Here is a 15,687-nt window from a genome sequence, read left to right as displayed (position 1 = left end):
ATGAGTGATAAATTAAACAAAACTAAACTTCTAATCTGTCATGCATCTTCACAGCAAGATATTACTCAACGCGGAAGGAATTAAGTCTGTCTACAAATCAACGCCCCACAATCTGAATTACACAGACCGTGTCTTACAAAAAGAACAGTAACATTTTATTGAACACTTTGTGGAAGACATGTAAATATTACAGATAGGTCTACTAGTGTTGAAAAAGGATGAAATAAATACAAACAAAACATTAAATCCCATAGGGATATATAAAAACATTTTTTCTTTAAAAGTATCCATTTAGCAAAAAAAACATCTTCAGTACTAAGCATAAATACAAACAAGAATCTAAAATCTATGCCCTATGGATTACCTGGTTATTAGGACTAACATACATAGTTAAAATCATCCAAGACATTTAATTTTATGGTGTATAAAATAGGCCATTTCGTCATTAACTGTGACCATTACTGTTAACAGTTGGAAATTTGATGCATTGTCAAACCATTCTGCAGCATACTTCTCAAATCCTGAGTGAGACAGAGTTGGAAATAAAACACGGGGCTATGATCCGCTGTAAAGCCACTTTTTGATCATAACCAAGGGCTTCATGTCTTGTAGCTGCTTAAGCAAAAGATCAGCACCGTTTGAAAACGTTTTATCCATGACTATCTTCACATTGCTGACTGATTTGAGATTATGTGGATTTCGAAAGTCTACAAGTTTCTCATAACCTCGAGCGTGATCGCTGGTTTTAGTTCTCAAAGCAGTCCTGTGTTTGTGTATTTGCCGTCTTTTGGACGGCACCTCGGCAGTAGGCTTATCGTTCACTTTGCGTTTCACAGGGTGGCTCGACTCGGAGGTTTCCAAGAACTTAAGGAAAGAGTCCTCCAGTCCCAGAGGCTTGAACGACCCCGACATGGCATTGTTACCCTCCTCTTGTTGCTCCGGGGGTACAGGGGTACCAGGATTTGAGTTCTCTCTTGAGCTGCTAACAGTCGTACGATGGCGAAGGGTTTGTATCCTCTCGGGACAAGCTGGTGTAGGATGGGTGGGTTTTTTGGGGCGCCCTCTTTTATTTCCGCCTTCTGTCCCCGTTGACACTTGAGACTCGACACTTTCGTCATTAGAAAGCTTGATGTCTTCTTGGACCTGTTTTTCCACTGCGTCTTCTGTGGGTTGCTCAGTGGGTTTGACGGACTCTTCCGGCTCCGTCTCCTCAGACGACTCGCATGATGCACCCTCGGCATCTTTGAATCGGTACTTTTTGCAGAAAATGAACTGGCTCCTCTGGTCTTCAATGTATCTCTCCGTGAGGCCGTGCGTGGCGTAATGCTTGAAAATATTTTTTTCCGCTTCTTCAATTGTATCGCAGCCGATTAGCATGCATGGGTACTGCAACGGCCACTTCTTAGTGCACATCGCCGATGCTTCATCGTGGGTTTTAAGCGTCGGCTTCCCAAAATTGGTCCAATGTTCAATGGTCTTCCCATCTTTTTTCTTCATACTTTTCTTCTTCATTTTGAATTTATTCTCCATATTTTCTTTTCCATTGTTCATCGCCGCAAACAGCCCCATCGATCGATTCCTTTTTCCGTCGGCTGATTTGGGCTCGTAAACATAGTCGTGCTTTTTTATCAGGTGGCGAAGAAGATTCGACTTTGTGGAGTAGAAGCGTTCACAGCCCTCGTACTCGCACTTGAATGTGCTATCAACCGAGGCGCTCTCCGAGACGGCAATTTCTTTGTGGAAAGTCTTTATGTGCTCGATGTACTTGTCCACTGAGCTGAATGGGAGTGAACATTCGGGCCGATCGCAGTTGAAACTCCCGATTGCCATGCAGGCCATCATTGAGGTGGCTTTGTCGCGGCTAAATTTGTGAAGCAGAAGGTAGTGCTGCACTAACCTTGTGACTCCCATGAACACCCGGGAGCAGTTTTTCACTTGACACCTGATTTCGTGACCTTTGCCTGGGATCTCATAGCTCTCTTGGCCGTTTGGTATGCTCGTCTTCTCGGGGCTACTCTCAGCTTTGCTCGGGGGCATGGATGCCTGATGCATCGCCCGGTAATGGAGGATCAAATTGTGCTGGATGGTAAATGCAGCAGTGCATCCTTCGTGAACGCAGCGATACGGTCTGTACGGACTGAAGGCGTTGTCGGCGTCACACATTTTGAGCCCTGTTCTCTTTTGGACCTTTTTGTGGACTTCATCTAGGGCGGGTGTGCTTTTGGAGCTACTTGGTTTTTCTGGGGAAGATGAAGCAGAACCAGGATGAAGACTGAACTTTAGATCCTTTACTTTGCCAACTGTGTGATGCTCTTTCGGTTTCACAACGTCAAATTTCTCTGTTAACTCAAATTTGTGTTCTTCTGCCGTGAGTTCTGGACACGGAGCCGCCGCTGTCAGATGTTCTTGAGACCTTTCAGGACTAGCCTGCATGTCCTCTACCAGAGGCCTGTTGTCTAAAAAGCTTTCAGGCAGTGGCAAACAGGTGACAGTTGATGTTGCATGCGCGCGGCCATCATTTACTAGATTTATAGGTGAAGCAATTTGAGGAGTTTTTGGAATGTTTGCGCATACAGTTTGAGGCTCAATTGCAATGTCAAGAGGCTCTTGTTTAATATAAGGAAAACTAGAAGTGGATTGCGTGACCCCACTTGTGTTAGCGTTAGCTTCGCTCGTAAACGAAACGTGCGATCGGACTAATGGCTGTCTATTCCGAGCACTTATCTTGTACTTCTGTGCTTCTGCCTTCGACAATCGATGGACCTTCTCATAGTGGATTCTCAAGCCAGTCGTTCTTGTAAATGTTTTGGAACAAATTTGGCAAGTGTAAGGAGACAGTTTGGATGGGTTTCGTTTTAGTTCTTCAATCATACTATTAGAGTAATCGTGCAATTTATTTAAATGTCTGAACAACGCTTCCTTTGTCATGAACGAATACTCACAATCTTCTTTAACACATTTAAAAGGTTTGGGGACTATTGGTGAAACCTTGCCATCTTTCTTGCTTGGCGGAGGTTTGATTTTTTTAACTTTGGAGGTTGTGTCACAATGAGTGAGACTTTGCTCTAAGGACAAGTTACTCCGCATTTTCTCTTGGGCAGCTTCAATCAAATCCAACCTCTGAAAGGCATTGGATATTTCCATCAAGTGATCCTCCTGATGAGGTGGCGCCGTAGAAGTATAAGCCAGCCCTGCCGCTTTTCCTTGCTGACTTTCAAGGGTAGCGGCAGTAGAAATGTTTGAAAAGTCGGTTACATTTGTATTTTGGGGTTCTTGCTTGAGTGCCATGGAAGAGTTCAAAGGGGTCAAGCTACATGATTCCTGTGGAAAATCCCCATTGGACAAGTTAAAAATGGCTCCATTAGTTTCCGGGACATGAGGGTCATTGAGAAAATCAAGAAAGGATGTCGGGAGATCAGCAGTCAGGTCAATTTCATCTAACGGCCTGCACTGTGAGCGTTTGGATAAATGACCTCCGAGGGATTTTGTGCTTGTGAACTCTCGGAAGCACCTCCTGCAAATGACCTTGCCGTCTTTAATAATGGCTGGCCATTTGGTTCGCTTGCTTAGCTTACTACGTTTTACTTTTGGGCAGTCACCATCATCTTTCTCATCGGTAGCTTCACATTCCGTATTGGTACAGTCTCCTTCAAAATGAAAGTCAGTTTGGGGGATACTGTGTGGGCTAAGCATGCCATCCACAGCGTTGTCCATATGTTCATATCCAGAAGCTGTCACGTTTTCTGTTTTGATTAATTTCACTGCAGCTTTTGATGTCTCCTGGGCCACTGGGCTCAGACATTTCATGGGAATATCAACTGGTGAGCTCCGAGTCACTGAGTTATCGCTCTGAGCATATGGAGTGTGGTAACTTCCTTCGGGTAGACTATGAATTGTTGACATGCTGTCTCCGTTATCAGACTGGTCTGCCACGTTCCCGCTGGTTTTCTTTCCATCCACTGAAACCGCCTTGCTATCGGGAGACAATAGTCCATACTGATTGACGCCATTGTGCATTTGTCCTCCGTTGTCAAGCATCAGTGAACTGGATAAATATTGGGACATCAAACTCGAATCTGAAGGGGCATGAGACCCGACGGCTCCATGTAAGGCTGCCATTGAGTGCTCTCTGTCAGCTGGAAGTGAAGCTGTGGTTGGATAAGGATCAGGCTGCCACTGAGGATAGCTGCGGGAGGGGTACTCGTTCACATTGAAGGCATCTGGGTAGCAGCTGTTCAGTTGAGGTGAAGACCACGACTGGGACACGTCAGGCGTACTGATTTCCCCGGTATTGCTGGTGCTCCCCCAGGATGGGTACAGCGTGGGATTCACCATTGGAGTAATGGGCACAGGGTCCATTGAGCTGGGATAACACTGGGCAGGTGAGGTTGAGCATCCTGCCGAGTAATCGATTTCCCCTATCTCGGGTTTGTTGCATAGAGGTCCGGGCTGATTTGGTGGCTGATTCGGTGGCTGATTTGGTGGATTGGCGTTACTGTTGGGAAACTGTTTGCCTACAGCCACTCCAACTGGTTGCTTTTTCGCTGTAATTCGGGCCACTTTGTTGTATTTCTTGGCCAACTTCCAGCCCTCAAAGATTTCAGGATGTTGCTTCTTCACGTGTCTTGACAAACTTTTGTTTGTACTATAAGCCCTTGTGCATTCATTATGTGGGCAGCTATGCAGGTTTTCCTCGTTACTGGAAATAACAGGCAATCCCGGGGGATATCCCTGCAGTGAGGAAGGAATTTCTGTCTTGATTTGGTTAAGAGAAATCATTTGTGGTATCGGTTTAGAAAAGTTATCTGCCTGTGTGTTATTTTGCCCTCCTTCCTGTTGACTTGCCATGACATTGGTAGCACTAGGTACAGGGTGTGTGAGAATCTTTGCTTGCTCCGCCATTGCCTGGTGTGCCTGCTGAGCCTCCAGAGTTGCTTTTAAGTCAGCTGGTGCTGAGCTTGGGTTTGTTAGTGGAGTGTAGCATTTGTCTGGATCTTTCAATTCAATATGTGCCACAGAATTCAACATGTTTTCTATCGAATGTTTGACTCGAATAGGAATGAGCTCTTTAACAACCTCTGGGGAACTGCAAGGTGATGTATTTGATTTTGGTGGTTCTTTCATAAGGGAATCTGAATTACTCGTGTCAAGGCAAACAACAGCAGATTGCACATCTGGCTGACATGGCATATTCCCCTGTGGCAGTTCAACTCTGGGAATGACAGGAGAGCTCTCATTTATGACTACCACATTGTTGACTGCATTGTTGGTATTGTGAACCTGTTGGTGGGATAAAAATTGACCCTGCGAATAGAATACTTTACCGCAGTCATCGGTCGAGCAAGTGTAAGTAAGGTAATGCTGAGCTTCATGATCATACAAAAGGTAAGCCTCGCTAAAAACCTGCCCGCAATTTGGAAACATGCATTGGGCCTTAAACTCAGAGTGTGTTTTCCGGTGCATAAGAAGTTCCGAATTGGAATTAAAGTTGGCCTTGCAACCCAGTTGTATGCATATGTATGGTTTGCTGCCACAATGCATCTGCAAATGATCATTGAGATGTCGGACATTGACAAACTGTCGCCTGCAATACTGGCACACCACTTTTTGTTTTTGTATCTCCAAAAACCTCCTGGCCTCTTCATCGTCTTTGTGCGACCTGACATGAGCCATTAGGTTGCGGAAAAACTTGAACGCTTTGGAGCAATTCTTAACAGGACAGAAGCAATCTTGACTTATTTGCGGGACAGATGTCATTTGTTCTACTTTCACTGATTGGATACCAGTTTGTAGGTCATTACTATTAATCGCTGTAGGAACACATTTCATATTTTTTGATGGACTTTTAGGGGACTGCGGTAGTTTTATCCCCTTTCTGACTGTTTTCATTGCAGCAAGCCTCTCTTTGCAGGACTGCTTGACATGTGATGCAATGTGTGGCTCTAAAACCTCTTTACTTTCAAAGCTGTCTGCACAAATAGGACATAGATACACCCCATCTTTAAAATGCTTCTGAGCATGCCGAACTATTCTGTGGCCCAAGAACTCTTTGTCACACAGAACACAATACTGCATGTAAGCTCGCCAGTTCCGGAAGCGGGCTGATACGAATCCTTGCTCTCTGAGTTTCTTTGCTTCTCTGTTTTTTTCTTTTTCGTCTGTGATTTCGTTCAGTTCATTCGTAGTGGTTAACAGAAAATCCTCCAGGTCTCTGTACTCCGGGAGTTTCCCGTGTGTACTTTCCACTTCTTGCTCGTCCGTGTCATTGAGCGTGTCAATAGATGACACGATAGCTGCTTCCTCGCCCATCAGTGCCAAGCAATTGCATTTCAATGTTTTCCAGTCCCAGAACTCTGGATCAAAAGGCCACTGTGTCTTCAAGGCCAGCAATAACTCACAGCGTAAGGAATTGGGCACCGGCAGACTCCCGTCCTCCTCTGGCTTTTGATCCGGTTCGTTGTACAGTGACTCAACGGCGTAGTAAGAGTCAACAGTAGGTTGGAGGAGGAATTCAGTCAGCTGGCATGCACGCTTCACTTCAAGATCAGTCGGCAAGATGCAGGATATAGTCTTGCAGATTGTGGATTTGCTATCCGTATGGTCACTTGAGGTCATTTTTAGAGCTTGAATGCACATTTCCACGCAGACTGGAAGCCCCACTTCTCCAACCTGGACAGGACACAGAACAACAAATTTGTATATGTGGATAACCAAACTCACTTTCTCAAAAAGACTTGTCCCGTTGTTACCTCATTCTGGATGACTTTGATAAGGAAAAGAATGTGACAGACGCTCCTGCAGAGAAGAGCCATCTCTTTGCTGTGCCTGAGAAAGGAGTCAGCTGAAGACTCCAAACGCATGAGAAGCTTACTCCAGAAAAGCGTCAGTTCCCTGCAAACAGATCAAAAATTGAGTCACAGAACAAGACAATCAAATAAAAATAAAAATGAACAATGACACATTCTGGTTTATCCTAAAGATGTGCATGGGACGCTTCCTTTTTGAGAAATTGAGTCAATAATATTTGAACAGCTAACAATACTAAAACAATATCTGATTCTGTTCGTGAAACAATGTGTTTCTTGATTTTTTTTTAGTTCCTCTGAAAAAAAAAAACGCCCCAGATAACTTCAAAGTGACAAATACTTTAGCAAGAGTATCTTTTGCACACAAACATCCACACTTACCAGGCACAATAAACATCTCCTTGAAGAAGTTGTCGCTTGAGAAAAGCAGAACATACGCACTGTGCTCCTCTCTCATCTCCTTCAGACTCCAAGTTACAGATCATTTCCAGAGCATCTTTACAGTCTATTGATGATATCTATATAAATGCCAAAGAAACAGCCATTTCAGGTCTATTCATTCAGCAACCCCCAGTTTTGACATGAGTAATGGAGCTTGTGGTGATTTTATCAACTTCAACAAGTGCTTGTTTAAATGATTACATTTTTCATATGGGTTTTTGACTGGCTAACTGTATGGTGTAGTTATTATGATCAAGTGATGAAAAGCCACAGATAGAATGACAACATTCAACTTTTATGCCAAGGAGGGTCAACTCAAACATTGTTCAAAAATTCAATACCAATTTGTTCTAAGCCTTTGTATGTTTTCAGTACTATGTTTCCAAACATATTAAATCAACCATATTTCCCCAAATATAAGACGCACCTGTGTATTAGACACATCCCTACTTTTGGGGTCAAATTCTGGTACATTCTATATTACCTTGCATAAGACACTCCAAATCTTTGGCAACAATGTAAAAACTTCAGCAAAACAGAATAAACCGGATCTTTTGTAAACTTCACATTTTCTTGTGTTCATAGTACTAAGTTATATATTTTTTGCGCATTAAGCGTGTTTCCCACATCGTGAGCGGTCAGTGAATGGCTCACCAGTTTATCAAAAATAATGCCTTAACAACCTCAGCTAAAACGAGCTGTGGATATCAGCAACTTAGGCAATGGCATCTAACGTCCAACTGACGTCCCCCTCTAGCTTTTCCTATTACGATAATTAGTGTAAGTAAGAATACAGCCGATTTGAAAATGCATATCTATGCATCAAAACTCGGCGTATGTGACTGACGGATCAATCTTCTTCTTCTTATGGAATGCCCCTATACTTTTGGTCTCCATTTTTTTGAAAAGAAAAATCTCTTATATTTGGGGAATTACAGTATTGAGAAACAAATCACAAAATGACTTTCAATGTTATGAAAATCTGGCTAATTTGGAGTTGCATCTAACATTAGTGAAAACAGCAATTTCCCTATTCTACATAGAAGGTTTTTTTTTAAATCACATGAAACTACACAGAAATTCAACTATAACAAAAAGTCTGTGAACAGTTGACTAATAAAAACATAGAATGGTAGATGAGATGCTTCCTACCTCTTCCATGAGCTCCTCCTGACTTTTGGTCATGCAAATACAAAGCAAGTATGTTTGTTTGAAGTTCCCCTTTCCTTCATATCCTGGGTACTCCGAGCACATCTTTGCAAGGGCCGCAGCTTTATCAACACTGTCTACTTTGATAAGGTGCTTTATGCGCATGCTGAGAAGAGTGGGGCCTTCCAAATCAAGATACTCATGAACTAAAGGATAGAAGAGAGAAAAGTTGAAAAAAAAAATACGTATGGCAGACATGTAAACTATGTGACACATATAGTGTGAGTGTTTGGGCAAGAACCTTGCTCAGTTTGAGGGATGGTGTTGGACAAGATGCTGCTGAGTGTGGTGTTGGACCAGATGCCATCTTGCTGTGCCAAAGCAAAAAGTGGGCGAAGCTGTGCGCTCCCACTTTCTTGCAAAAGGCTGTGTGCCAACTGTAACAGAACACAAATGAATATGTACTCACTAGTGATGGTACGAGACACAAATCGCACAAGACGAGATGTCTCGCAAGATTAAGTCCACAAGAATGAAAGGAGACAAGATTTTTGCAATGTTTCAGCTACAGCGGAGACCTTGCCTAATACTGAATAGTGCATACAGGTTTTTTTTGCAGTGTTTACAAACCGTCTGTCATATCTGCCAATAGTTTACCATTCTTTTCTTCTTCTTCTTTTCTAAATAACACCTTTCGGGAACTATTTATCTGTCAGCATCAAACAGTGCAGAATCATTTAACTGCCTTTGAAAGGTAATCGACTGCTCTCGCCAGTTGATAAAGCTAGCGGGTAAAGTATGCTACAGGCTGCGCTAAAAACTTGCAATCAGGCAGCACACAATAAAATGCAGGCGTAAATAAATCATTCTTTAGCACTTCCAACTGGTAATTGAATGTGATTTCAGGACATGGTTATGTTTTCTGTAACGAGTCATGACTCGTGACTCTTCAGCAGCAACAGGTTGTGCGGGATAAAGTCAGCTGTTGTCAAGACATGATTTCCAGGAACTTCAAAATAGAAGCCTTTGTGTCAAAATACAAGCATTTGTGTCCATACATAATTCAGTACATTTCTATCATTGAATATTCTCTAGGCCCAGCTCAACTCAATACATTGCCAATACTAGAGATTGGCCTATCACTGCAAAGCATCCAATAAGTCCACTGATGCTGAGGCAATACTGACCTTCATGGAGGACTTGAACTCCTCCCATAAGGCACCAGGGATGTGCTGGGGCAGCAAGAGCACCAGCTCCGCACAGCTCCTGCAAATCCAAACATGAAGAATTTGTAAAGGGTACAGTTAGGTCACATCACATATTACGGTCGCAAGTATAACCATTCATCATCCGTGAAGGACAAGAAATAAGGAGTAGTAAGACAGTTTTTTTGTTTTAGGTATACAGTACATTAAAAAGTATAAATTGTTGCATGCTGTTTGTGTTTATTTAAGAGGAAAACATGAACCCCAGAACTAAAAATGGTAACTTTTGAGGGTGGGCCTATGACCAGAAAAGCTAAGAAGTTGGTTGACATGATGATGAGAAGAGAATTGTTAGAGATGTTCTCCAGACTGTGTAGACAGGCACTTCGAATGCAGTTATGAAAGACAAGGGGGCAGTTGGTGTTAGAGGATTCAATCCAATCCAACTTTATTTGTTAAGCACTGTACAGCTGACCAAAGTGCTGTACAAAACAATAAGTAACCCTAACGGAAAAAAAAAAAAGAAGATTATGGTTGCATCAGTGGATAGTGTTCTTAATATTGTGCCCACTACTATTGTATAACTAAAAACAACAACAGCAACAAATAATATATGTATATTTTATACAGTTAAAATGATCAGTAAGAGTAAGAACTTTGAATAAAGCATGGAATTGCATCCCATCAACGTGCAAGCAAGACAAGTGGCTCATGAGTGTTGGGGTCTCATACATGAGGATTGGTTGTGGGTAAGAGTCAGTCTGTAAATTCACTGCCACCTTGCATTTTATCTTACTCTTCTTCCTGTTTACATTTCCATGTAATTTTTTTGTATTTTTTTTAACCTGCATCCATGAAAAGATCTCCATCAAACATACTGTCTTTTGTTAATTGTAATATCTGAATAGTAAACCCTTGTCCAACATATAAAGCGCAAGTTACGGATACGCCAACCAACCTCAACATTATTGTAGTTTGTGGAAGCGTATCTAATATTTTGATTACCATATTTAGCTACACAAAGACGTTAAATTATTACACACACATTCCAGAATGGTAAATATCACCACCACTCTGATAGTGTCAATCAAAGTGTTATTTTAATTTTGTCAAGGTTCTGGTTATGATAAAGCTCTTGTATTAGATCACACTAGATTGTGAAACCACACATAAAGTCGTGGGAGGTTGGTGTACATTAAAAAAAAAAAAAAAAACTGTGGACAGGTGCCAAAATGCTTTATCAACATGAAAGTACTTTGATAAGTATATGCGATTTCAAAAGCAATCAAGGTTGTATTTTTTGGCAATTTCTCAGTGAAGTCAAGAAACATTTTAATCTCAAATGTAGCTTTGCTAGACCTTCATTGTGGGCAAGTACAGTTTGTCTCTGAGTACAAGTTGAGTTTTTTCCCCCCTCATTTTAGACCCCACCGTATTTGACTTAGTTGACTTATGACAGCATAACTCCAAAAGAGGCCATTTTTTCCCACATATCCATGTCTGAATAACATTAATTTGAATGTGAAATAAGTCAAATCCTGTCACTTAAAAGGCTTAAATTGTTTTTGTATACCTCTAATTCGATATAGTATGCATCCATTTTGGAGTCTTTGCACAGAACATCCCAAAAATGCACTTTCGTCAAGCGGTGCTTGATTATTTCTTTGTTGTTAACAACAAGGCTGTGTATAATTTTTTCAGCTGACTTTGAGGCATTACGAAAAGGAAAAGACGGCCTGAATTGTCTTCTTCAGACCTCGAACGTGTGCTTGAACAAGCCTGCATGCATGTCTGCAGATGAGGGGAGGAACAGCGAAGGGCAACTTTCCATGCTCTGATCTCACAACAGTTGTCACTTGAGTAAAGAAAGCTTGGGATAATATATATCCCAAGTAAGATGATCAGAAAATCATCTCCAAAGACCCCCATTTCAAACAAATTGGATAGGTCTGAAGATGACTACCCGCGAAAGAGTAATGAGGATGTTTGAACAATTAATGTGGAAATAGGAGAGGACATCCGGGAGTTAAATGGGAGGAGCTATTTGGCGTGTCAGATAGTCATGATGACTTATTGTGTGAGACATTAATATTCAGCGGGGTAAAAAAAAAAAAAAATCTTTAAAACTTCAAATCATTTTGTTGCAAAATTAGTTGTAGCAATTGCGTCTACGCGCACACATGCGTTGCCTCCCAGTCTTGTCTTGTTTCCGCCCTACCCTCTCTCGACCCATAAGCGTGATTGTATGTTACATGATATACAATGTAGAAATGCCTCTTAAAGTACTGTAATTTGTCATTTTAATAACACACACCATGTGTTTCAATTAGACAGTGATGTATGTATGTACTGTATGTAACTATTAAAGTCAGGGGTAGACTTATACAGTACTCGCGTTTTTGTAAAATTTACCCAAATCGAATTAAAGAAGGGAGGGGATCAACTTGTACTTGAGAGAAATACATCACTCATTCTTATATATAATGAATTGTCTATGCACATTGGCCAATCTTATTTGCAATTATTGGAAAAAAGATTGATTCTGAAAGAAAACTTGGGGTCTTCTCACGATTGGCTGAATTCTTCAAGAGAAATAGATACTGTATATTCAATAAAGACCGTTTCCAGGGCTCATACATACAATGTTAACTTTTCAAGTAGGAGTGGCACATTTTCACATTCGGAGGAGAGACAGGAGGTGGCGTTGGCAAAGCTGAGGATGGCCACTGTGTAGACCTCCAGCAAAGGCAGAGGATCCTCGTCGGTTTTCCAACGGCTGGCATAGTCCACCAGGGCCTGTCCGGAAAAACACAAGACAGTTAGTAAAAGGCTGATAGACGTTCGCCATTCTCAGCGGAAAATAAAGCGCTTGAAAAGACATATTTAAATTGCCTGAAGTTGAGGCATCACTATTGAGCAAACAATCAATACTACTTGTAAGTTCTAGGTTTTTTTTCATAAAATTGCTCCTGTCGTGAGTCATGCGGCCAGATATCTAGATCACTAGTCATATATATATATATATATATATATATATATATATATATATATATATATATATACACACACACACACACACACACACACACACACACACACACACAGCATAAAAACATAAAAAATTAACCAGTAGAAATGCATAGTTACAGACAACCATAAAACACCCATCCCACAACTGTGACTATGTATAAGATTTTTGTTTAACAAGCAATCTCATTTTCAATGATTTTTTTTCACCCAATAGAATAATTTAAGAGAATAGAACACTAGTAACACTCCCTGTGCAAAACTTTTTAGTCTAATGTTTACATTTGTTGCTATAAAGCATTCTTACAACTGTTATTGAAAGACAAATGGTTTAGGAATGAACAGTATTTATTTTTCTTAATTCATGATCAATTTGATTATCTGCAAGTACCGAGTAGAAATGCATGGTTACAGACAACTATAATACACCCATCCCACAACTGTGACTACGTATAATATTTTTGTTGAACAAACGATCTCATTTTCAATGATTTTTTTTCACCAAATACAATAATTTAAGAGAATAGAACAATAATAACACTGCCTGTGAAAAAAAATGTTTAGTCTAATGTTTACATTTGCTGCTATAAAGCATTCTTACAACTGTTATTGAAAGAACAGTATTTATTAGGAATGAACAGTATTTATTTTTATTAATTCATGATCAATAAGATTATCTGCAATGATAAAATAAAATACTGACAAGCACTTTGAAACTTCTACAGTAAGTTGTATGTATATGTTATGAAAATGGACTAGTCACTGACATAGACTTAAGTCGATAAAAATAATGCCATTATAAAAATAGCTTTTGAGAATAATAATGCATTTTTTTTGTTTATCATGGTGTGTGCAACGATACCTAGAATAACATTAGAATTTTAAAAATAAACTTGAACATACAGATTCTTCAACAACTGCACTTAGCTAAGTCAAGTAAAAGAGCACCAGAATGTTAGAAATAAACTTGCACATAAACAATTCTTCAAGCCTATGTCTTTTAAACCCATTTCTGATGATCAAGGCTTGCACCAACAGTATGTCTCCAAATTAGCACTGCAAGATCCTCTCAATTTATGAGGAGGCTGAACGACTCCCTTATTCTATTATTTATTCTTCAAGATTTGGAAACACAACTCCTTGCCATATAGGTACACAGGCCGAGCTGCATTCGCCCTTTCACACAAAGAACTTTGTTGTAAGTTGCAGGAAATCCTCAATGGGTGCCTCATAGTCTTTGTTGGTTACCTTGCAATCATTACAGCTAAATAGAACCAAAGTGGCTATCGAGCAAACGAACAAACGATATTTATGTGGTCGTGGCAAATAAATAAAAGAATGGTGGGAGAGTAATGGAGTCGACTGACCACAGCCGCACATTCCCCACAAAAAATATCTCACAACTGCAGTCATCTTTGCTGCTAATATGGCTACTTTAAATGAGCATTTATCCAACTGGTGTGATTAGCTGGGTAAAAACGAGTGCATATGGCCTAAGCTAACACCTTGGTAACATATAATTGATTTTTCCTGTCTCACAAAAGTAGCCAATTTCCAACAAGCGATCAAATTGCTCACGTAGTCGACACTACGCGAGGTGTTGTGTTTATGACGGCTCTGTTACACATTTTCTACAAATGTAATGAGCTAAATCTGTTAAGAGTTATTTTTTTCGCTAACGAAGCTCTCGCTACCGTAGCTATCCTTTTTTTTTCACAGCATGACCACTGCACAGGACAGTGGGACCCTGCATACCAGCTAGCATTGATCCCCTGCTAGCAATCTGGCCTGTTAAAAGCGAGCACCACAAGCACGGTCCGTGCACATGAACCCGATTTGCAGCCACCAAAATGGCTGGCCTTTGTGCAGAATTAGCCATAACTATGAACCATCCAAAGGAAGGTTGGAAAAGCACGCAGGCCATCCACTCCTGTTCTCCATCTCGGCGTAGCAGAAAGCTAACAGTGCGGCTAGCGCTTTTAGCTACATTGTTGTAGCCAATGTAGAACGGGCATCCTCGGCCAGGAAGGGACGCAGAGCGAGCGGGACTAGCCGGGAATGAGCGTGCTAACCTGGCAAAACTCCTGGCAGAAAATCAGCGAAGCTTCCAGCGGCGACTTCGTGCTCTCCCTCAGGGCCGCGGTCAAGCCGTGGAAGCGGTCGCGGAGATCGTCGTTGGCTTGCCGTGTGTCATATTCCCTCTCCGTCTCCCCCTCCGCCATCTTCACAACAATCACGACCGCGTACGCACGCACAGATGTTACGCTGCCAGAATGGCACACGCACGTGCACGTAGGGTGGGGGAGGGAGGAAGGGGGGAAGGGGTCGATTGTGGGTGGGTCTAGTCTGTATCAATTGGTAGGTGGAGAGGGGGGGTCGCTAAAAATTGAGAGCCTCACACACAAACTACAGAATGTAAACAAAGCGTCAAATTCTATCACAGTGCTCCCTCCTTCATTCATGGGAAAACATGATGCAACAATTGTACAAATGATTATTACGTGTTAGTATGTAAGTCGTAAGGAGACGTGGGTGAACAGTATGTTTTTTGTTTAATAGAAATAAACGCAACTTTCCTGTAGCTCCAATAGGCTATCTCACTCATTACCTAAGGAGAACAAAAAGAAGGACTAGCTGCATATAGGTCAAATGGAATAATTGAATGGTTGGACATTTTTTAATGTCTGTATCATTAAATCAGCATTTTTCAAATGGGACTATGTGTGCCCCTGTGAATACATGAAGGTACCTCATTGGGCACGTGGGATTTTGACTATCAGCGATCCTAATATAATGCTTTTTAATGCTTTGACAAGAACAGTGCACTTATCTTTTCAGTTAAGAACAAATTAACTGAAACATGAGGTAACTTACTGTAAAACTGTGTTTGGTATGCCTTCACTACGTTAAGTGTTCTATAGATGATCATTGTCATTAGTGATGCAATTTATAGACGAGCAAGAACTAAAACAGATGATGTTATACGATCAATGTAAGTTCTGGAACTGATGATTAAAAAAACATGTAGAGATACCACTGCAAAAGTCGTTCCAAAGTTG

General features: G+C 41.2%; 1 protein-coding gene across 1 annotated transcript; it reads right to left on the bottom strand.

Moving 5' to 3' along the window:
• Nucleotides 1-133: 133 nt before the first annotated feature.
• Nucleotides 134-14,860, bottom strand: LOC148412857 (zinc finger protein 292-like). Its single transcript, XM_088433836.1, has 8 exons — nucleotides 14,701-14,860; nucleotides 12,243-12,397; nucleotides 9,584-9,662; nucleotides 8,698-8,833; nucleotides 8,400-8,602; nucleotides 7,188-7,324; nucleotides 6,750-6,891; nucleotides 134-6,669 (listed from the first exon to the last, which is right to left on the bottom strand). Exons 1-8 carry the CDS (start codon nucleotides 14,848-14,850, stop codon nucleotides 556-558), a joined length of 7,116 nt encoding a protein of 2,371 aa, XP_088289962.1. The 5' UTR covers nucleotides 14,851-14,860; the 3' UTR covers nucleotides 134-555.
• Between the last annotated feature and the right edge of the window lie 827 nt (nucleotides 14,861-15,687).

The sequence above is a fragment of the Hippichthys cyanospilos genome, chromosome 14, assembly GCF_059441005.1.
Source record: "Hippichthys cyanospilos isolate Australia breed blue-spotted pipefish chromosome 14, RoL_Hcya_1.0, whole genome shotgun sequence".
Taxonomy (NCBI): Eukaryota; Metazoa; Chordata; class Actinopteri; order Syngnathiformes; family Syngnathidae; genus Hippichthys; species Hippichthys cyanospilos.
This window is presented reverse-complemented; position numbering and strand designations above follow the sequence as displayed.